This window comes from Diaphorina citri, unplaced genomic scaffold (assembly GCF_000475195.1).
Source record: "Diaphorina citri unplaced genomic scaffold, Diaci psyllid genome assembly version 1.1 scaffold1177, whole genome shotgun sequence".
In the NCBI taxonomy this organism is placed as follows: Eukaryota; Metazoa; Arthropoda; class Insecta; order Hemiptera; family Psyllidae; genus Diaphorina; species Diaphorina citri.
This window is the reverse complement of record NW_007378606.1, coordinates 37755-61391: the sequence shown is the minus strand read 5'-3', so window position 1 is coordinate 61391 and position 23637 is coordinate 37755. Positions and strand designations below refer to the sequence as shown.

The window sequence follows — 23637 nt, the reverse complement described above, 5'->3', positions numbered from 1 at the left end:
AGAAAAAAAAAAAAAAAAAAAAAAAAACCAAGCCAGCAGCAGCGATATCACCAGTTACCAGTTCGCCATGGATGACTGAAACTGAAGTTAAGCAACGCTGCGCGTGGTTAGTAAATGTAACTAACCCTACCGAAATTTAAGCAATATTCTTTTTTTTAAAGAGGTTTGACAGAGGGAACTGTAACTGCTATGGTCTTATCGTCCCGAAATCGAAGAGAGAAGGAAGACAGGATAGGAGAAAGTCAGCCGTTCCGAGAACGAACATTATCCCATCAGGATAAAATCCGCCCCGAGCGGGAATCGAACCCGCGGCCTAGCGCTTACAAGGCAGACGCACTACCAACTAAGCTAACTAGGCTGGCGAGGATTTTTTTTCCCCGAAAGGTTTGATAGAAGGAACCGTAACTGCTAAGGTCTTATCGTCCCGAAATCGAACAGAGAAGGAATACAGTAGAAAGCCAGCCGTTCTGAGTAGAAAGCCAGCCGTAGAAAGCCAGCCGTACGATTTATCCGTTGAGGATAAAATTTGCCCTGGGCGGGAATGGAATCCGCGGCCTAGCGCTTACAAGGCAGACGCGCTACCAACCAAGCTAACTAGGCTGGCTATGGCTAACCTATTAGAAAACAGACCATGATTTGTTTTCTGATAGGTAGCTATGCTATCATAAAAAGAAAATATGACAATACAGAAGAACCTAGAAACATGACAGAGTTGGAAATTAGGTAGGTTCAACGTATATTTTGTTGAATTTGGAACTGCATGTACGAGTATGTGGTTGTTGCTAGGAAAAATAGCTATATGTATTTCCATGGATTCATAATTTCATACCCATCAACAAATTCCAATTCAGCTAATTAACAAATGCAATTAGCGTGCTATTTCCAATATTTTCCCCAATATTAATGAGTAATAAATTAAGTCATCTTTAGACTAATTAAATTGCGGGTGTCCTCGATAAGTTAGAAATAAATTTATGAAGCTGCGTCCACACTTTCGTCGTTGATTTGTGGCGATAGACGGAAGTTTAAAATTAGCTGTGATCTGTGATAGATAAAGTTCCTGTCAGCTTACATTTGAGCGGTTCAGAGCCAAATGTTCCTTAACAGAAAAAATCTAATAATAATTAAAATAATAATAATATTCTTAATAGGTAAATAAAATTGTTTTTTGATAATCGTGAAATATTTTTTTTTTTTTAAAGGACTTCTCCTGCTGCGATAGAGTCAACATCTATCTTGGTCTGAAGATGATGTCCTGGGTGACATCGAATCATCGAAAGCTCACCAATTTATGTCTCTATGTATAAACGGCAGATGCAATGCGTGAAACGAGGCCCTGGGGTGTAGGGTGTAGTCGTGTGGATGCGGAACCTCGGAGAAATGAGTGCGTCAAGCGATATTTTCCTGCGGTTTTTGAGACTGCGTTAAAATAACCGGATTGGTTTTTGTTTGTATTGTGATCAATTAAAATGAGAGAAGGAGATCATTATGAAAACATTGCATCAGTCGATTTGTCCGTGTGGTTTTTGAGACTGCGTTAAAAGAAAATGATCCGTTTTGTTTGTATTTGGTCAAGAGAGAATAAGAGAATAAAACGATAATTTATAGTGATGATGTAATTTGGTTGTCATTGTTATTGTATTTCAAATAGTATTACCAATGTACTTAGTTGCATGTAGACATTGAGGAACGAACTTATTGTTTAATTTCAACGGAGAGCTGAAAATCATTGCAAATAACATGCATAATTACGTACACCTATCTATTATACCTATGTAACTAATTAGGTATTTCGTTTTGTTTAGATCAAAGGTCTATCGCCTACAAAAGATACCTACCTACTTATTCTAAATAGGTATAAGCTTGAGAAAATCCTTAAAATATTAAATTTTCTATCGTGTATAGTTCGATACAAGGGATTAGTTAGGTTCCCCTTTGTAATACATAATTGTGTAGGTAAGTAAAGAGGTTAAAGCCCCGCAACTTCAAATTCCAATACTCTGAAATTTTAGCAACCTTTTATTTTTAGAGAGCACAAAAGTGGGAGCAACACTTCCGAATATTATCTACTTGTCTGTATGAATATTTCCAAGAAACATGGAGGAACGTGTAGTACTCGTTGCTTATCTAGAAGCGACGTTACGAAATAGAGGAAAAGCAAAACCCAAAAACTCAAGGGATGAAAGTTTTTTTAAGAGATTGAGAGAGGGAACAGTAATTGCAAAGGTCTTATCGTCCCGAAATCGAAGAGAGAAGGAAGACAGGATAGGAGAAAGCTAGTCGTTCCGAGAACGAACATTATCCGTTGAAGATGAAATCTGCTCCGGGTGGGAATCAAACCCGCGGTCTAGCGCTTACAAGGCCGACGCGCTACCTACCAAGCTGATTAGGCTGGCGCGAAATGTGAAATCTGAAGTAGGTACGAAGTCCTTTATGAAACACCGCCGCACCACTGAAATTACAGGCTTCATCTGAAATTTCGATGGCCAGTCAATTTTCATTCTCGTGTGGGGGGTTAAAAAATTTTTTTTTTTTTTTTTTTTTTTTTTTTTTGGCGGAAATAGGTATCTATTTGAAATTTTAAAATACCCATTTTTAAATTGGAAAATATTAAAAATAAAAATAATAAGTAGGTGGGTAGGTATGGGTATTAATAAAAGTAGGTAGAAAAATAAATTGTTGTTTATAAAAAGTTATTGTGTTCTCCCAAGTGGAAACTCCAATCAAAATGCAAATAGTGTTGAACAGTGCCAGAATTAAATAGCTCATAATAATTATAGGTATGTAGTTATCTACATAAATATGTAGATGTACCTATTTTGTATGATGTGTGTCACAAGTCACACATAGCTAAAACAAAATTTCTTCACGGCCGGCGGCCCGGCCTCCCCAAAGGCCGAATAGGGCTTAGAATCTTAGGAGAAATTCCGTTCCTATAGGATAAGAAAAGTGAAAAAGGGAAAAATTAACTATAAAACCCACCACTTACTACGTTTGCTCGTTCACCACAAATACCTACGTCACGTGACATTTTGAATTTCTTCTCACAGCACCCTATTTGCAACTTATTAACTTGAAAGAGTTCCTAATTCATATTCACGTAGGGTACCCACCTCAAATAAAGTATACAAGAAGTCTAGCATAGTGGTAATGGGGTGAGGTACCCATCTTTTCATACACGAGTTACCTTGGGGTAGAAAGCAAGGTTTTTCTTTTCGCTCCATCTTTTTCCCCTTCTCACCAAAGAGAATTTTGTCAAGATTAAAAAGCTCTCTTTACGAGATTAGTTGATGTGAGGTATTGATGGGGATAGGGAGATGAGGTATTGATGGGAGAATGGGGGTGATAAGGTATTGATGTGAATTGGTTGATGCATGGCTTGAAAATTTGTATTAATCTCAGGACGAAATTTGAGTTCACAACTTATTTGATCGTATTAGGTTGAAAGGTAGATTTCTAATGCATTATTTAATAAATTGAGTTGTATACTTTTGTAAATGTTTGTAAAACAAATTTAATTTTATAAAATTAATAAGTATTGGACAATAAAAAAATATCTCCGAAGGTCCCAAGATTAATTCTAACTTATTCTTTGTTTTAAAAAATAAAAGCTAATGTTTACCTCCATAGGTATGTAGGTACAAAACTATTTTTTTTTCTACTTCTAGAATAGGTACTAGGTATAAATACACTGCCTAGGCAAAGCTTAGTATTATTTCAAGGCACAAATTAATGTAAGGCTTATTTTTTTATTAACCTTTCCCTCTCATCTCTATCTTCGCCTTTGTTACAAGAATACTAGTTCTAATTTCCCTCTTCTCTCTCTTTTTCCCTTTCTTTATCTGCTTCTCTCCCCCCTCTATTTCTGTATGCAATATGCAACAATTTAGTCGAATTTCGCGTTATTTTCATAGTATAACTTCTCGCTGTTTCTTATTTTCGAAAAATGTTATACCTTTTTCTACGTTTCTATTGAAAATTGAAAAGGTTCTACAATTTTATTTATTAAGATTGAATATGGTTACTGAATCACGTGAACACGTGATTACCTTGGCCGTCTAGTTACCAACTACGCCCAAAGTTGCTTAACTACAATGATCCGGACTGGTGCATTCAACTTGCTATAGTACCTGGCTAAGCTCTAAGCTTCAAAGAAGCTTGTGAATGAACTTCAATTCAGTCCAAATAGGTACTTTCTTTAGATTGCCCACATAGAGTCCATTTTTGCCAGAAAACCCAAGAAAGTCTATTTTATTCGTTTATTGGTCAGTTACAGTTCCCTCTATCAAACCTCTTGCATTTATAATGAAACTCCTTGTTTCACCGTAACTTTTGATCAGTTTGCCCGCTTTAAATAAAATTTAGCAGACATGTTTACTTGATTACATTGTTTACCATACAGAGGATTTGTAAATGCAATTTCTTTGTGTTATGTCACAACTTTGGTGCTCACTGCAGCATTGTAGGATTTTTCCCAATAAGTATCTCAATAATCCTAACAACCAATGTTTACCTACCATGCTGGCACCGGTCGCTATGCGCATTTACATGTCATAGCTACTCATTTTCCTCACGAGGCTGAGTGGGCCCCGCAACAGCCAGTCACGGGATCAATCATTTGCATGATACAAATTTCTTGACCCCGCCGGGAATCGAACCCGGGTCTCCCGCGTGCAAGGCGAGTGCAGTGACCACTACGCCATGGGAGCTGACTAATATTTTCTTCACCTTTGGTTTCGTCGATACTTTCTCTCGTTCACAAAATCACAAATCTCCATTCCTTGGAAACAATACTTCCCTTATGTGGAAATATCCAATCTGCTTTGGAGTGGTGACCGTATTTACCTACATTATGCCGTACATAGATACATACATACCGTAAAAAAATTAACTTTATTCCGACATCAAACTCAGTCCCATTCTTTCTTATGTGTTAATATCCCACTGCGCTCTGCGCTTACTAAGCGTAAAAACAGAGTGGAGTGGAGAGTAAAGAGCATCTAGAGCTTTTTGCCCTCAGCCCAATGCGGTTTAAATTCGTCACCTTCTTCTGTCGCCCCTTCTCTCTACGTGCCCTATGCGCTATTCTCTCCGCTCTACTCTGTTTTTAGCCCAAAGAGGTGTCCACAACGGCGACCATAGACCATGGACCCTCGCCGAGATCATCGACCGCATAAAAAATACTCAGCTTCAAAGGGTCAGTACACAGTGCTATGGTCAAGGCTACGTTGAGGGCACTAATTGAATATTAGCATGGTTTGTTTAATTTCTTTTGGGTCGGGACTAGACGAGGGTTCATTTTCAGTTCTCCTTTGTGGACTCCTACTTAATCTCATTCAGTCCTCCATCTCCTCTTCCTCCTACAGGTCGTCTTGTCGAACACGGAGTACAAAATCCGCGGTAGCAAACTACAGCGTCAGTGCGAGTGTAAAATGCGGAACGGCCTTCAACCAGACTGCAAGCGGTATTCGCACGGCAAACGCGTCATCTGTGCGTGTCTCCCTTTGCCGGAGATATTGAATGCGGCGGGCAAGACCAGCTACGAAATCTTGCCTGTGGATATGCGGCAGATGCAATGCGTGAAACGAGGCCCTGGGGTGTAGGGTGTAGTCGTGTGGATGCGGAACCTCGGAGAAATGAGTGCGTCAAGCGACTGCGTCCTGCGGTTTTTGAGACTGCGTTAAAATAACCGGATTGGTTTTTGTTTGTATTGTGATCAATTAAAATGAGAGAAGGAGATCATTATGAAAACATTGCATCAGTCGATTTGTCCGTGTGGGTTTTGAGACTGCGTTAAAAGAAAATGATTCGTTTTGTTTGTATTTGGTCAAGAGAGAATAAGAGAATAAACGATAATTTATAGTGATGATGTAATTTGGTTGTCATTGTTATTGTATTTCAAATAGTATTACCAATGTACTTAATAGTTGCATGTAGACATTGAGGAACGAGCTTATTGTTTAATTTCAACGGAGAGCTGAAAATCATTGCAAATAACATGCATAATTACGTACACCTATCTATTATAAACTATGTAACTAATTAGGTATTTCGTTTTGTTTAGATCAAAGGTCTATCGCCTACAAGATACCTACCTACTTATTCTAAATAGGTATAAGCTTGAGAAAATCCTTAAAATATTAAATTTTCTATCGTGTATCATTCGATACAAGGGATTAGTTAGGTTTTCTTTGTAATTGTAATACATAATTATGTACATAGGTAGGTAGAAAGGATAAAGCCCTGCAACTTCAAATTTCAAGCACTTGTGTGGCAAAGTATGCACTGCAAAATTCCAATACTCTGAAATTTTAGCAACCTTTTATTTTTAGAGAGCACAAAAGTGGGAGCAACACTTCCGAATATCTACTTGTCTGTATGAATATTTCCAAGAAACATGGAGGAACGTGTAGTACTCATAGCTTATCTAGAAGCGACGTTACGAAATAGGGGAAAAGTAAAACCCAAAAATTCAAGGGATGAAAGTTTTTTTTTAGGAGATTGATAGAGGGAACAGTAATTGCAAAGGTCTTATCGTCCCGAAATCGAAGAGAGGAGGAAGACAGGATAGGAGAAAGCTGGTCGTTCCGAGAACGAACATTATCCGTTCAAGATGAAATCTGCTCCGGGTGGGAATCAAACCCGCGGTCTAGCGCTTACAAGGCCGATGCGCTACCAACCAAGCTGATTAGGCTGGCGCGAAATGTGAAATCTGAAGTACGGAGTCCTTTATGAAACACCGCCGCACCACTGAAATTACAGGCTTCATCTGACATTTCGATGGCCAGTCAATTTTCATCAGAACGTTGCACCGGTATTATCCTCACTTTCACATAGCATTCTAACTACATCATCTAAAATTTCTATTAAAACCTTCACCACTGAAATTCTTGGTAAAAAAAGGAAAAACATTTGTTTGCAGCATGTGCGACGCGAAAGCTATTATTGAGAGACTCAAGGAAATTGTCATTGATGCAGAGCGTGAACAGAGGTACATAACCATAAACAGGAAAATTCCTGGAAACTAGGAATCTTCATGGAATAACAATGTAAAATTACGTAATCTTGAATAGAGTTTTCCATTTTCTTGTAGTTCTCCATGAGTTTCGTAGGAAACAAATTCGAGTTGGATCGCGATTCCAAGTATTGAACAGAGGTACATAACCATAAACAGGAAAATTCCTGGAAACTAGGAATCTTCATGGAATAACAATGTAAAATTACGTAATCTTGAAGAGAGTTTTCCATTTTCTTGTAGTTAAAAGTGCTCTCCATGAGTTTCGTAGGAAACATCTTCGAGTTGGATCGCGATTCCAAGTGTTCATTGTGACAGCAAACTCCTCCAGCACATTTTCTTTGTGAACAGGATTTAATGGACGGACAGGCCTTTGGATCGAGACTTAATTAAAAAAGAAAGATTTTATTATTTTAAATCAAGTACTTTTTGAGCCCCGTTAGGCTATAGGGGACCTTTTCAGGCAATAGGTACGTATCACTCAGGAGTGATACGTAAATATCCCATCATAGTGTACTGAACTGTATTATTTCAAAGCACACAGATTTAACCCATAAAGTGTCAACTGTATTTGCAGACCTAAGAAATTCACCGATCTCAACTACGACAGCTGCAGCGTGTCATCGTCCAATTCATCTATCATTGCCGATCATCGGCCCACACCCAAAAATCACAAACTCCTCTACAACACTCCTGTCCATAGTCTACTGACCAATCAGATCGATCCAAACCAAGAAGTGGGTCCAATCCCAGGATGTCAAAACTATACGGTCCGCTGTAAACAAACATTGGATGGCAGTGCTGCCAAACCTACAATCCTATGTGCCACAGATCAGCAACGCCATGGGTCTGCACTTTATCCACCCATGTATTTCAACGAAGCGAATACAACATCTGGGGTAAATATGGAATTTAGTTGCTAACTAGTGGTTGACCCGTCCTTTGTACGGGATCAGTGTGGCATAAAGTAAACAAACATTGGATGGCAGTGCTGCCAAACCTACAATCCTATGTGCCACAGATCAGCAACGCCATGGGTCTGCACTTTATCCACCTATGTATTTCAACGAAGCGCATACAACATCTGGGGTAAATATGGAATTTAGTTGCTAATTGAATATGGTTACTGAATCACGCGATTACCTAGGCCATCTAGTCACCAACTACGCCCAAAGCTGCTTAACTACAATGATCCGGACTGGTGCGTTCAACTTGCTATAGTCCCTGGCTAAGCTCTAAGCTTCAAAGAAGCTTGTGAATGAACTTCAATTCAGTTCAAATACTTTCTTTAGATTGCCCACATAAAGTCCATTTTTGCCAGAAAACCCAATAAAGTCTATTTTATTCGTTTATTGGTACCTAGTATTATGGAATATTTTATTGCTGGTGGAACATGTTAGAGTTTAGACAGATAAAGGTTTAGAACTTTAGACAGAATAGATAGGTACCTAATACTTTTCCGTTCCAATGTTCCAGGAGTACAAGAAAATGTCAAAAGCCAAGGGCACTAGAATTACGTAGGCAATGTAGGTAACTATGGCCGTAATTATTCAATCATACATAGACTTGGGTACATTGAAGCGTGGGTACCTTATAACTCCTATGTACATAGTAATTATTTTTCTACTTGTTTATACTGTCGGCAAGTAGCAAGTTCAGTGTTTTGCTATTTTTATTTGTATGAGGTTTTCGTTCTTGTTGTAATGGTCTTTTTGTTTTTGCCACTGTGGTTAGACTGGTTAGCTCCTCTTTAGATTCAGTCTTATTAAATGTACCTAATAGCTCTATGATCCCCTTGTTGAAAATCTCTCGAGATTTTCCTTGTCAACAATAAATTCATTTCCAATTTTTCACTAATTCTTCTGTCCCCCCCCCGTTGTCCACTAGCTTCTTCATTCTATGGTCTTTAGATTATTGAATTTGTCACAATGTAAGAAATTCTACCACAAGTTCGGAATGGGTGTGGATAATCCGGCCGCTAAAAATTTCTAAAAAAAATCTAAAAATTTCTAATTAGAGTGGAATACACGATTATAATATTGGCCAGAGGTAAAAGCGAATAGTAATGAAATTTAGAGGACAATAACAAATTCAGGAATGCATTCTTGGTATTTTTCCCCCTCAGCCAGCCTAGTTAGCTTGGTTGGTAGCGCGTCTGCCTTGTAAGCGCTGGGCCGTGGATTCGATTCCCATCCGGGGTGGATTTTATCCTCAACGGATGTTCGTTCTCAGAATGGCTGGCTTTCTCCTAACCCGTCTTCTTTCTCTCTTAGATTTTGGGACGATAAGACCTTAGCAATTACAGTTTTCCCTAAACCTCTTTACTAGAGGTTCAGTGAACTGTAGAACTCCCTCGGATAAATCTCCCGTACGGGGCCTGAGGGTAGTGTCCCTACAACAATACGCACCACCCCTACCCCTCCACACTCTCTACCGCTTACACCACCCAAAATAACTCTATTGAACCCCTCCCCCCTACACTACCCCAAAGAGCTCTATAGAAACCCCCCATCAGCAGCATGTACAACATTCACAACACATCATTATTTCACATTTACATAACAATGAGGCCGTAATCTGTTCTCATTTTGATCCTACGCCAAAAAAAGGGGGGGGGATATTCCCTCCAAAATAGAGGGATCAAAAGATGTAAGAGGGGGCAAAAACATGAAAGATGACGGGAATTTTTCGTTCACATTCCTTTTTCCCTCCGTTTATCTTTTGCTTCCATATTTTTGGAAGACGGAGCCAAAATGACTTAAATAATCCTCTCTGGAAGTGTATGTGATTTCCTGACGAAACGACAGTACTTTAACCGTGAGTGGGGGAATACTAGCAAAATTTTTGGGAGACAAAAATGTAAGTAGGTATACCTTAAGAGAAAATCTTATATCCCAGCTTTTATTCTTAATAGGACAGAAAATGGAGATGGGATTAAGGGGATAACGCCGTTTTTTTCCTCTCTCCTTTTCTGGCTAAATGAACTACCCACCCACAGTAGTCTGAAATACAAGCCCTGTTTGTACTGATGGGAGTAGTAGATATGTTACGTATCACATAGGTTGTTAGGTACCTACATATTAGGTAAGATGATTCTACCTTGGAAGAAAAACTTTAGAGAAAAAACCTCAGCAAACTTTCCAAGATCCAGATTTAATTAACGTTATTTTTATAGTCTCGAAGACAGGGGGCGGGGCGGGGGGGGGAAGAAAAAGTTCCTTCTTTTCAAACTTTCGAGATATTTATATCTTCCCCATGATCGCATGTCCCTGGGGAAATCAGCAGAAAATAAATAATGTCATTAACGTTGGTTTTTTTCTTCTGTAAGCTTTGTATAATCAGCTTTATTAGGAGACCCTCATGGAAAAGCACTTTGCCCCTGCAAAATTAATACCTCATTATTATGGGGACGCAACAGGCAACAGAGCTTAACATGACAAACTATAGGATGTTATTTGTTGGTCAGAAAGAGAGCTTCGTAGTGATTATTTTGGACTTTTTGTAAGTAGTTTTAAAGTGAATTATTATTTACGAATATCTAACTAGGTTAGGTAAGAAGACTACCAAGGTCTTTTATACATAGTTTTGTCTTTATTTTTAGAAGACAGTCTGTTTAATTGATACGAAATATTTTCCACAGGTAGGTACCTACCTATAATGGTATACCTAAGATACATAACAATAGATCAGCTGTTGCGCTTACTTGGGTGATGTTTAAAAGTCATAGAGCAAGAAAAATGAGGACCAATGGAATTTTTCTTTTACTTCTACGACTTCTAGATACCGAGATAAATAGATTTAAAAAATACCATTAAATCGTAAACTTTGACGTCACGACATACGCTCCCGTAGGCGATGACGTCATAATTCATGCCTCCCTTTTGCGTCCCTTTTTTTTTTTTTTTTTTTTTTTTTTTTTTGTAATCTTAACCTATGAAATATACAAGACCTTGTTCAGACTGTGGGACTTTTCAGTCTCATTCTGGCAGGATGAACAAGGTACCTACATGTTTTCTATTAATTTCTCCTATTATATTTGTAGGATTCATGGTAAAGCTTTTTCTTACGTTTCCAGTTGGTATATTAAAACAATAGTACAAGTCCTACTCATGAACTCAACCTGTTTTGGTTATTGGCTGCGCATTTTGACGTGAAATCTGACGTCACAACTCTTTGAACTTTTTCATTAGAACGGCAATTAAAAATTAAATTTTCGACCTTTTACAGTTATTTTCTCGGAGTTTTGACCTCGGATTTGAATTTTTAGCATAGTTCCACACAATCCTTTGAGTACCCATATTGCTCACTTTCCCTTGACATAACCTTTTCGTAAGCAATGTTTTTTTTTTTTTTGAAACACACAAAACTTTTCTCCGAGTTTTCAATTCCATTCAGTTGATCCCTCAAAGGGTAATCTTTCTGACCTTCCCAAGTCCCTTTTCTCCAATTTTTTTTCTCGACTTCTTTTTTTTTGGCTTTATCTTTTCAGTTTTGAAGATGTCTGGAACTCCTTCTTTTCCACATTTAGCAGTTAGTTGAGTACCATAATGGGGAAAGATCCTTGGGTGCTTAAAAATTTTTTAATTTTTTTTTTTTTTTTTTTTTTTTTTTGAAACACACAAAACTTTTCTCCGAATTTTCAATTCCATTCAGTTGATCCCTCAAAGGGTAATCTTTTTGACCTTCCCAAGTCCCTTTTCTACAATTTTTTCTCGACTTCTTTTTTTGGCTTTATCTTTTCAGTTTTGAAGATGTCTGGAACTCCTTCTTTTCCACATTTAGCAGTTAGTTATGTACCATAATGGGGAAAGATCCTTGGGTGCTTGGGTCATTGAAGTTCATTGTAAATCCGTTTACGTCGCGTTTGGTAATAGGTACCTTCTTTTAATATACTTCTTATTCCAGCCTGTTCTCAATTTAACAATATTTGTCATCGTTATCCTTTTTAATAGATTTGAAATGATGGGTGAATGTCTTGTTGGATATTGTACCTATCTCTTATTTCTTATTGCCTATCTCATGGGAGACATTCTAACGGTATGGACATGGTACGACACAGACCATACGAGTCTTAATGTATTGGAGCCGTTTTATTCCCAATACAAAATAAATATGGCGGTGAAACTCTTTTTGTACTTGCTTACTGCAGGCTAAACCAAATTGCATTAGAATGCAGACTGTTTCTCAGAGAAGTTTGTTTAAATTGGAAAAGTTTATTGGGACATCTTACTTCTTTCTTTAAGCCGAACCTACAAAATTTACGAATAAGCTACCTAAATTTTCTTGAAATAAAAGAAAAGTTCTTGAAACAAAAGAACTGTTCTTGAAACAGTTTAACATTAACCTATTTATCTCGTTCTACTTCCATTCATTTCTGTTGTTTCTGTCAAACTAGTAAACTACTCTTTCGTATCATTTTCTAAAATTCAATTTGATTCTATTTTGTACACCTCTACAGTCTATACCTATTGTAAATTGGTTTAGTCTTAAATAAAGAAATCTAACTATGTATAAACTACTCGTAATAAAATTTGAAATAAAACACCAGAGACGCTCTGTCAAACTAGTAAACTACTCTTTCGTATCATTTTCTAAAATTCAATTTGATTCTATTTTGTACACCTCTACAGTCTATACCTATTATAAATTGGTTTAGTCTTAAATAAAGAAATTTAACTATGTATAAACTACTCGTAATAAAATTTGAAATAAAACACCAGAGACGGATTTAGAATAATTTTTTTCCCCCCCCAAAAAAAAAAAAAAAAAAAAAAAAATACCTACTTAGTCTATCTTCCTACTTACAGTACTTATTCCATTTATCTTCCCAACAGGTAAGTTTTTACCCTTGTGTAACCGAATCCACTTTCCACTCAGTAACTGTCAGAAACATACACCAACATGAACAAAGCATAAACAAGAAAAATGTGGCAAGATATTAAGAGGAACAAGATAGATAGAGTAAGAGAGAAGATCGGAAGAGCGGTTCAGCAGAGAGAGAGAAGAGAGAGAGAGAGAGAGAGAGAGAGAAGAGAGAGAGAGCTGACAGGAGGAGGAGGAGGAGGAGAGAGAGAGAGAGTGAATGTTAAATTTTAAGGAAACGTAAACAGGAGTAAAATAAAAACTCGAGAGTTTCGAAAGATTTATTTCTCAGATAACATTGGATACCTACTTAGTTAGGTAAGGACAGGGAAGCAAGTGGAAATACAGGAGAAAAATACAATGAAGAATCACAAAAGAGAATGGAGAGGAAAATTCGAAGAAAAAAGACAGGGAAATGACAAGCAAGGTGAAGTAAAAAAAACTACATTATCTAGGTATGTAAATAGCTAAATACATAGGTAGATAGCTAGATGGAAAACATTGTGAGAAGTTTGTAAAAGACAAAATCCTAGGTAGAAAAATCAGGAGATCAGGAGTTCACAGTGAACAAATTTTTATTCTTCATAAAAAAAAAAACCTACTGGCAATGCCTGTCGAACATTTTGGGGCAGCTATCTGGTGCAACAAAAAGAGCTAAAAAAAGGACAAGGAGGAGGAGAAGATGAAGAAGGAGGAGGAGAAGAGAAAGGAGGAGGAGGAGGAGGGGGAGACGAAAAAACAAAGGGGGAACAAAACCACAGGAAAATTATTAGACCGATAAATAAATAAATAATAAAAAAAAAACAAAGATGTAAATGTAGAAAAAAAGAGGGTGGCCCATTCAAACGGAAGGTACACTTTGCGGGCAAATTACCGATGCAGAAAAACCGTGAGAAGTGACCAGAGACGGATTTAGAATAAATATTGATATTTTGAAAAATATTTATTTGTGAAGACAATGACATTAAATATTTCAATAGTATTAGATACAACATTATAGATTATAAAAGTTAAATTATAAATTGAGTATTTTATTCAAATATTCACAGATGAAATTACGTACAGCTACACAAGGAAAATAAAATGAGACGAAACAAGATATAATACTTTCTGTAACAAAGAACATTGATAAAACTATTTCAATTATTTTCATTTAAAAAATAGGTTTTATTAGGTGTGTTGGTATACATATAAAATACGGAGATTAATTATAAAATTTTAAATAAATTACATACCTAATAATTTACAAATATACAAAAAAATATTACCTACATTACTTATCACTAGCTATTACCTACCTATAATTTCTTCATAAATGATTTTCTCTGTTAAAAAAATAGGTTTTATTAGGTGTGTTGGTATACTTATAAAATACGGAGATTAATTATTATAAAATTTTAAATAAATTACATACCTAATAATTTACAAATATACAAAAAAATATTACATTACTTATCACTAGCTATTACCTACCTATAATTTCTTCATAAATGATTTTCTCTGTTAACCTCTTGTGATGTGTTAACCAACATAAACAACAAAAACCTGATAAAACATCTATTTTAAACTATAATTATGTTACATCTATAGTTTCAAATAATTATACATATGTATAGAACCAAACGCACATCAGAAATCTATCAGAGCTTGTACTATGTTTAGAATATTTTTAAGTATTTATATTTACTATTGTTTTATTTAATTTCATAGAGGTAGGTACTTTAGTTAATATTCTAAATACTTAATATAAGTTTACATTGAACTATCTGTTAGGTACCGTTTAGACTTAGACTGTGAACGCAGGCTTGAAGGTTGCACAAACCAAGAACATCGTTTCTAGGGTTAGGTACCTATAGGTACGTAAATTAAAACTGGAATAATTGAATTTAAATTAAATAACATTGTATTTAATTTAAGGATTTAATTGAAAAAAAGCAAGTTTTCATTAAAAGTTATCGAGTCGGAAATGAAAAATTGTATTCAAGTTTATCAGCAATTTTTTTCTTTCCAAGAAATACCCAAGGAAAGCCTCTCTGATAGATAAAGGAAAAGGAGATTATCGAGGATATTGTCAGATTGACGTTTCAGTGACTATGGTTCTCAATATCTACGTTTAACGTGCTTAATGTCAACAATGCATTTAACATTCTTTGTAATAAGATTGTACTATTGAGTAAAATACCCATTTTGTATATATATGTATTTATCGATTTTCTTCTTTTTTCAGAAAAGAAAAGATGACCGAATGACACGAAATCATCTTCCTTTCAAAGAAAAAACATCTTCCTCTTCCATGTTTTCACAAAGTATCCATGTAGGTATCTCCCCGCGCCGCTCAAGCTTTAAGCTTTCTAATGATAGTTCTATTCCGTGCTCTTAGCTTTCTTTTCAAGCTACTCTCTCTGAAATCTTGAGCTATCGGTGAAGCTTTGTTTTTTCAGGGTAGCTTCCGAAGATTCTTTATTCTAAAGAGATCGTTTTATGAAATAGCGGAAGTAAAATCATCTTAAATTAAATTAAAGTCAGCCTCTAGTTAGCTTGAGGTGTAGCGCGCCTGCCTTGTAATACGGGGCGAATTTCATCTTGAACAGGTAATATTCGTTCTCGGAACGGCTGGCTTTCTCCTATATTGGTCTTATCCTATTCTCTCCTCCCTTTGATTTTGGGACGTTAAAGACTTCCGATTTTTTAAAGATTTTTTCAAAGATAGTTGGTTAAAAAAAACTTTGTGCTCTTCACTCGTACCTACTTTCTCAGAAAAAAAAAACAACAACCTTGAGGTGCTTTGCTTTCCACTCTCTTTTTTATTTCCTCTTCCCTATACACGCTCATTAGTTTTAATTCATTTTTTTATGTTTCACAGTACTTATCATTAGACCTTTCAATTTGAACTTTGAGCTCTTTGAGGATTTCCTCGAAAAAAAAAAAATAAATAAATAAAAAATAAAAGGAAAAATCATGTCAAGGGGTTGTATTTTGTTTCCCACTCAGTCAGACGAGAGGAGAGCTTTTTTCTTTTCCTTCTTATTAATGTCGTCTTTCTTGTCAAACATGTGTAGGTACGTGGGAATCTGAATTTTTTCCTCCCATCATCATTACTTATTTCGTTTCCAAGAATTGAGATTTTTGTCTCTAGTAGGTATGTAGGACGTGGGTAGATGCTTCAATATGATTGTCTTGTTCATGAGAAATTGTTGGTGTGACATGCGTCCATTTTCTTTTTTATTTGTATTTCCTTTTTGTAAACTTTACCTATGAAATATGCAAGACCTTGTTCAGACTGCGGGAGTAAAGGGACTTTCAGTCTCATTCTGGCATGATGAACAAGGTACCTACATGTTTTCTATTCTTTTCTCCTATTATACCTATTTGTAGGATATAATATTGCTTTTTTTACGTTTCCAGTTGGTATATTAAAACAATAGTAGGTACAAGTCATAGGTACTCATGAGCTCAACCTGTTTTGGTTATTGGTTCTAACTCTCTGAAATCTTGAGCTATCGGTGAAGCTTTGTTTTTTCAGGGTAGCTTCCGAAGATTCTTTATTCTAAAGAGATCGTTTTATGAAAGAGCGGAAGTAAAATCATCTTAAAGAAAATAAAAGTTAGCCTCTACTTAGCTTGAGGTGTAGCGCGCCTGCCTTGTAATTCGGGGTGAATTTCATCTTGAACAGGTAATATTCGTTCTCGGAACGGCTGGCTTTCTCCTATATTGGTCTCATCCTATTCTCTCCTCCCTTTGATTTTGGGACGTTAAAGACTTCCGATTTTTTAAAGATAGTTTTTGGTTAAGAAAACTTTGTGCTCTTTACTCGTACTTTCTCAGAAAAAAAAAACAACCTTGAAGTGCTTTGCTTTCCACTCTCTTTTTTATTTCCTCTTCCCTATACACGAATTACACGCTCATTAGTTTTAATTCATTTTTTATGTTTCACAGTATCATTAGACCTTTCAATTTGAACTTTGAGCTCTTTGAGGATTTCCTCGAAAAAAAAAAAAAATAAAAGGAAAAATCATGTTAAGGGGTTGTATTTTGTTTCCCACTCAGTCAGACGAGAGGAGAGCTTTTTTCTTTTCCTTCTTATTATTAAATGTCTTCTTTCTTCTCAAACATGTGTAGGTACGTGGGAATCTGAATTTTTTCCTCCTATTATCATTATCTATTTCATTTCCAAGAATTGAGATTTTTGTCTCTAGTATGTAGGACGTGGGTAGATGCTTCAATATGTTCTGATCTAGAAATATACAAGTGCCACATGGGTACGAGTACTTTCAACTTTCAAACCATCAGTTTCTTATTTTTAGATCTCATACATAGGTAATTCGTTTTTAATGAGAATTTTAGCACACTTTGAAATCAGGACAAAAATGAATATAAAAGAATTCCCAAAGTAATTAGGTAGATACTAGATCCGTACTTATTACATTTTCTATGTAGAATAAGAAAACAGCAAAGGCGGGTGTATAATAATACCTACCCAACAAATAAATCAAAGGAAAAGGCTGGAGATTTCCTTTGGAAATACCAACCTCCATTTGGGGACTGAGAGAGCCTGGTTATAGCTACTTGATTAGAAGGTCCCGGAAATCCTACTGGAATACTAATCACACAGTGACTTCTTCTGTAAAACGGTTTTTGTCATCTAAATTGATAACAATAGCTCTCGTCCTGGAATGTCCTGACTTGAGCTGTCTAGGACTGGTATCATCATCACCACTTTGACTACAGCTACATTCTTTGCTTTCACAGTTACATTTCGATTTGTCTGATCTAGAAATATACAAGTGCCACATGGGTACGAGTACTTTCAACTTTCAAACCATCAGTTTCTTATTTTTAGATCTCATACATATTATGTAATTCGTTTTTAATGAGAAATTTAGCACACTTTGAAATCAGGACAAAAATAACATAAATGAATTCCCAAAGTAGCTAGGTAGTAATAGATATACTACCTAGATTGGTACTCATTAAAATTTCTATGTGGAATCAGAAAACAGCAAAGATGAGTGTACCTATAAGAATATCCTAAAAATAAAGCAAAGGAAAATGTTGAAAAGTTCCTTTGGAAAAACCAACCTCCCTTTGGGGACTGAGAGAGCCTGGTTATAGCTACTTGATAAGAAGGTCCCTGAAATCCTACTGGAATACTAATCACACAGTGACTTCTTCTGTAAACCGGTTTTTATCATCTAAATTGATAACAATAGCTCTCGTCCTGGAATGTCCTGACTTGAGCTGTCTTGGACTGGTATCATCATCACCACTTTGACTACAGCTACATTCTTTGCTTTCACAGTTACATTTCGATTTAATTCGTTTTCTTTTACTTCTCTCATTGGACGAAGGGCTTTCCTTGTGGTTGACGTCAATAATGTTTGGTGTGTTGGGTTTGACATGGTTTTCTTTAGATAGCTCAGTCCCATCTGGTTCTTTGGCATTACTCACAGGCGTGCTGGTGTGATTGCCAGGTACTTCACTATGGTTCTTCACATTACTGTGATTAGCATTTAGATCGTTGAGTACAATATTGTTTGGTTCGCACTCTATTCTATCTTCCTCCGTTATCCGGTCGGTGATTTTATTTAGAACTTTCTTGTTGACTTTTGAATTTGAATTGTTCAAGAGCTTTTCACTTTTTATGTTGTTCTTCTCGGGCGACTTTCGATTGGACCCATACTTGGCGGCGTCTTGCATGGCTATGATTTTGGTCACTATGTGTGTGTTAACACCTAGTTTGATGTTTTGCTCTTTCAGAAATTCCAACTCGTTACATATCCTTTTCAGCTCCTCCTGAAACAAGAAACGTAACCATCACGGTAGTGAAAAATAATGGAAAATAAAGTGCAGGTACCAACCAACAAAGTTAAAATCTAGATACCTGCATTCAAGCAGATTTCAAATAAATTACATAGTAGAATTATTATTGAACGCAAAACTGACGGATACAAAATAAATAAAAATACACATTTTTCGAAAGCAGTCATGTAGAAAGAAAAAAGTGAAATTGTATTCAAATTGAAACATATGGAATTATTTTTCATTTTACTTTTTTTTCGAAATTAAACTAATTGCATAGTGCACATATATTATAATATAGGAGTTATAATATACATAGTACCATAGTATGTACATTGTACACTATTATGTACCTATATATGGAGATGAACTTTCAAACTGGGGTCATAAATCCATTAAATATTCCAGTGACTGAATACTAGGTAATTCATATGAATAATTTTATTTGCCAAATGAAAATGAATCAATGTGCTAAAATAAAATGCATGAATGATGCCTTTTTTTTACTGACAACAATGTTTGGATGATGCGATTATTATATACTGCTTTTTGGAGATTTTTTAAGCATAAAAAGTCCATTTTTTTTTACAGAGTGTAAAAGTTTATTTTATTTTTTTTTTTTTTAAAGTTAAGCAAGGTTTATATACTTTTCTGTAAACTTTACAGACCTATGAAATATATAAGACCTTGTTTAGACTTAGACTGTGAACGCAGGCTTGAAGGTTGCACAAACCAAGAACATCGTTTCTAGGTCTGAGAAGTGAAACAGAAAGATAATAAATGAAAACAAAACCGTAAAGTTTAATGAAAAGCATGAAAAGGGTAAATAGAAGGAAAGAAAAGAAGAAGAAGAAGTGAGAGAAGAAAAAGAAAAGGCAAAAAAGTGGAGAACACAAAGAGGAAGAAAGAGAGAGAGAGAGAGAGAGAAAGAAGAAAGAAAAAATAGAAGGGAAAGAAAGAAGAAGAGGTAGAAGCAGATTAGGAAGCATGAGCAGAAGAAGAAGAGGAAGAAGAAGAAGAATAAGAAGAGGAAGAAGAAGAAGTAAGAAAAAAAATCGAGAATAAAAGAAGAAAGAGAGCAAGAGAGAGAGAGAGAGGAAGAGAAAGAGAGAAAGAGAAAAAAGAAAGAGAGAAAGAGAAAAAGAAAGAGAGAGAAAGAGAAGAAAGAGAAAGAAGAAGAGGTAGAAGCAGATTAGGAAGCATGAGCAGAAGAAGAAGAGGAAGAAGAAGAAGAATAAGAAGAGGAAGAAGAAGACTAAGTAAGAAAAAAATCGAGAATAAAAGAAGAAAGAGGGCAAGAAAGAGAGAGAGAGAGCGAGAGAAAGAGAAAAAGAAAGAGAAAAAGAGAAAAGGAAAGAGAGAGAAAGAGAAGAAAAGAAAGGGTGAGAAAAGTACATCACGCTGAAATGGTCTGAGCCGAAGAAGTTATTGGTAATAGGATTAAAATCGCTGTGCTCCAAATTCAGACAAAGCTCAGCCAAGCGCGACGGGAAAATATTTACCCAACCTTTCCCTACCTGTACCCCCACTCCGCTCCAGGTAACTTTAGCTCAGCGTTAAAAAAAAAGAGAAAGAGGAGGAGGAGGAGGAGGAGGAGGAGGAGGAGGAGGAGAGAGAGAGAGAGAGAGGAAGAGGAGAAGAGGAGGAGGGAGAAAAAAACACCTGTTTAAATAATCACATAGCTCCCACTCAGCTCTCTCTCTCTTCTCCTTTCTCTCTCTCTCTTACTCTTTTTCTTCTTCCTTCTCTCTCCCTATTTAGAGAGAGTTTGTATGTATCAGTCATGGTCATGTAACCCAAACAATATGTGGCTATATGAGCAAGTCATGGTCAAGTTGGTCAACTCTCTATAAATAGCCAGTCTAGTTGGCTTGGAAGGTAGCGAGTCTACCTCGTAAGCGAGTTTGATTCTAGGTCGCGTTTTTTATTCTATCCAGCCCAGCGGTGGATTTCATCCTAAACAGATAATGTTCGTTCTTGGAACGGCTGGATTTCTACTATCCCATCTTTCTTCTTTTCGCTTTCGGGACGATATGCCTAGCAGTTACAGTTCCCTCTGTCAAAAAAAGCAAATACACCTTCATGTCTTTACAATACATACTGTTACCCCGTCTATAATTAATATAATTATAATTACAATTAGATGTAACTTCCCAGTCAGTTGTATGGAAATCCAGCAATGTAAGGCGGATTTCACATCCAGACTGCAACTTGTAGTATACGGCAGTTTTCATGTTGATGGCTACATAGTCTTATGGGCCTGTTCACACTTGAACTTTAAGTATAGGTGTGAACAGGCCCATAAGACATTAAAACTGCCGTATACTACAAGTTGCAGTCTAGATGTGAAATCCACCTAAAAGTACCCAAATTGCTTCATATTTAATTTTGCACGAATTTAATCTAATTCTAAAGTTGCATCTTGCATCTTTTTTATCCAAATTATAAGTCCCCCACGAGACGAGACGTTTTCAGCTGTGACGAAATCCGTCGTAAAAGAACCCACGCTTTTCAAAATGGCAAGACTATGTTCCTAGGTACGTAGGTACATAATTAATTGTATTCTACAGACATTTTTGACAATAAGTGTATTCTTCAAAATGGTGATGAAAAAAATAAATAAATAAATACCAAGGATAAAATTCTTGTAAGCAATGTTCATAAAAAAGTTTGTCCTGTTTGGAAACTTCTGGAATTATAAATTCGAAGAATTAATCGAAAATAAATAAGAATTAAAAGAGAAGAAGAAAAAAAATCACTAGAAAGAACGGAAACTAAAACAAAAATTTGGAAATAACGACGAGAAGGGTTGTTTTGAGTTTCAGATTACCACTGAAAAGACAGAAAACGTTTCGACTTACGCTTTGTGCAGTAGTCTCATATATTGAACCTCTTCAACCTACGCTACAAATCCCTGAGCAAAAGTCACTTTTAATCATTTCGTTTGAAAGAGGGTTGTTATCCCAGATTTGAACTTTAAAGACGTAATTATTATTGAGATTTGAAACGGAAGAAAATAACGAAAGGGTACTAGAGAATCTAGAACAGTGGTTCTCGAACTTTTTTGGATGGCGCCCCCTTTGGGCATATTCTCGTTTTTTCACGCCCGCTCTTAGCCTTACCCACCCCTCGGTATATTATTTTTACCTATGGGTTTTATGGAATAACAAAACGAGAATTTGAAACTTTGAGATTTTTTTTTGAAGACGTAATTATTATTGAGATTTGAAACGGAAGAAAATAACGAAAGGGTACTAGAGAATCTAGAACAGTGGTTCTCGAACTTTTTTGCATGGCGCCCCCTTTGGGCATATTCTCGTTTTTTCACGCCCCCTGTGTTTTGGCACTAAAATCTGACCATCGAAAATTTGACCCGATTACATTACTTTCCTTCCTATAGGATAAGGAAAGTAAAAAGGAGAAGGGAGATTGATGCGAAAGCAATGGAAGTTGGGTAGTTGTCAGTAAAATATCGTGAGGGGCATTTTGAAATTATTGAAGGATTTCTGAGAGGACCAGCCTAATTCCCCATGGATATTAAGGAGCGCGGTAGCGCTCCGCCCCGCCAAGTCAAGAAAGTTTGACCGCGTAGCATTTATACCATAGATCAAGGACAGTGAAAATCTACATTAGAAATTTTCATTAATAAAGTTACGTTTAAAAGGTAAACCTGACAGGTACACCTAATCAGGTACGCCTGGCAGGCCTACCTGATAGTGCTGAGCGGCTGACATAACATTCTCTTACCTGAATATCCTTATCACTAAGGACCACCTTGGTCCCCGTATTATCAGAAGTTCCTACAGATGTGGCTGCAGAATGGATACAATATTGAGACCCTCCAGTTTCAGTTCTGGATTTGGACAGAAATTTGGCATTCTGCGGTTTTGGAGCGGTGTTGAGAGCCTCTTCGGATTTTCCATGACCTTTGATGACCATATACACCTGAAATCAGTACAAAAGGATAGTGATCAGCTAGTGCTTCTTTTGTGACCAAGTTCTGTCAATAAAGGACGCAGTGAGTTCAGTCGTCCTCAATAAGTTTGTTGATTGAAATCTGACAAGAATGTTCACTTCTTAAAAAAAAGTCTTTAGAGGTGGTCGGCATTTTTCGTCAGCTCTCAATCAGCCCTAGGGTCAGCGCGTTTGGGTTTGGGCTGACATTTGGTTTTGGCTACAGTAAAATTACTAGGCTGGTCTGCTCCCTGTAGTTCCCCAGCGAGACGACCCAAACATTACCTATAGGAGAAGTATTTTCTGTGCATCCCAGAACAATAGCACTTTTAATACCTAACAAAAAACAGGAATTTCCAACATGGAATTCACATTCCTTTCTGGCAGTGACAGTTAAGTCGATTGGATTTCAACCTGAACATCATTTGTTTTTGTCGCTCATCAAAATTGATAAACGTGAATTTGACGTGATTTTCTTGTTTCAATAAAAGCTCAGGTGAATCATTGTTCTACCGGGAATTCTCCAGAAATCGGGAATTTCAGGAAAAACGGTCGATTTTGAATTATTCATACTGAGAGAATGCAATTTGATATGCTGTTTCACCTTTATTGAAATTCCGATATTGCAAAGCAGACGAATGAAACTTATACCCGGAAACTCGCACTGCGTGCTCGGGAGGGGGGCTTCGCCCCCCTCCACCCCCCGGGGGCTTCGCGTGTTCGCTACGCGGGGTTGGGTTGCGTATACGGTCGCGCTGCGCGCTCCCGGGGGCTTCGCGGGGTTGTGCATGGGGTCGCGCTTCGCGCTCCCTTGTTTACGGTCGCGCTGCGCGCTCCCGGGGGCTTCGCGGGATGTGCATGAGGTCGCGCTTCGCGCTCCCTTGGCTTCGCCCCTGAAAACTAATATCGTCCCTGAGTCTTGTCTCGAAGAAATGAAAACTGAAAACTAAAAGCGAGAGAAAATATTAAACGCAGGAAAAGTTTTGCTGGCCTCAAACTCTGTTCCC

The 23637-nt window shown here is 36.8% G+C and overlaps 2 protein-coding genes across 3 annotated transcripts in view; both read left to right on the top strand.

The window, feature by feature from the left end:
• The window catches only part of LOC103514598, a gene marked incomplete at its 5' end in the record, with an annotated part of 19717 nt that extends 13846 nt beyond the window's left edge, over positions 1–5871 (top strand). The window contains one exon of the mRNA XM_026827525.1: positions 5367–5871. Coding sequence (XP_026683326.1) covers positions 5367–5603 — 237 coding nt within the window. The remainder of the gene's footprint in view (positions 1–5366) is intronic.
• Positions 5872–6781: 910 nt separating this feature from the next.
• LOC103514595 overlaps positions 6782–23637 on the top strand; it is a 19341-nt gene continuing 2485 nt past the window's right edge. For both annotated transcript variants that reach the window (XM_008479493.2, XM_026827524.1), the window contains exons 1-2: positions 6782–6991; positions 7593–7914. In XM_008479493.2, the coding sequence (XP_008477715.1) occupies positions 6924–6991; positions 7593–7914 (390 nt within the window). In that variant the 5' untranslated portion in view covers positions 6782–6923. The remainder of the gene's footprint in view (positions 6992–7592; positions 7915–23637) is intronic.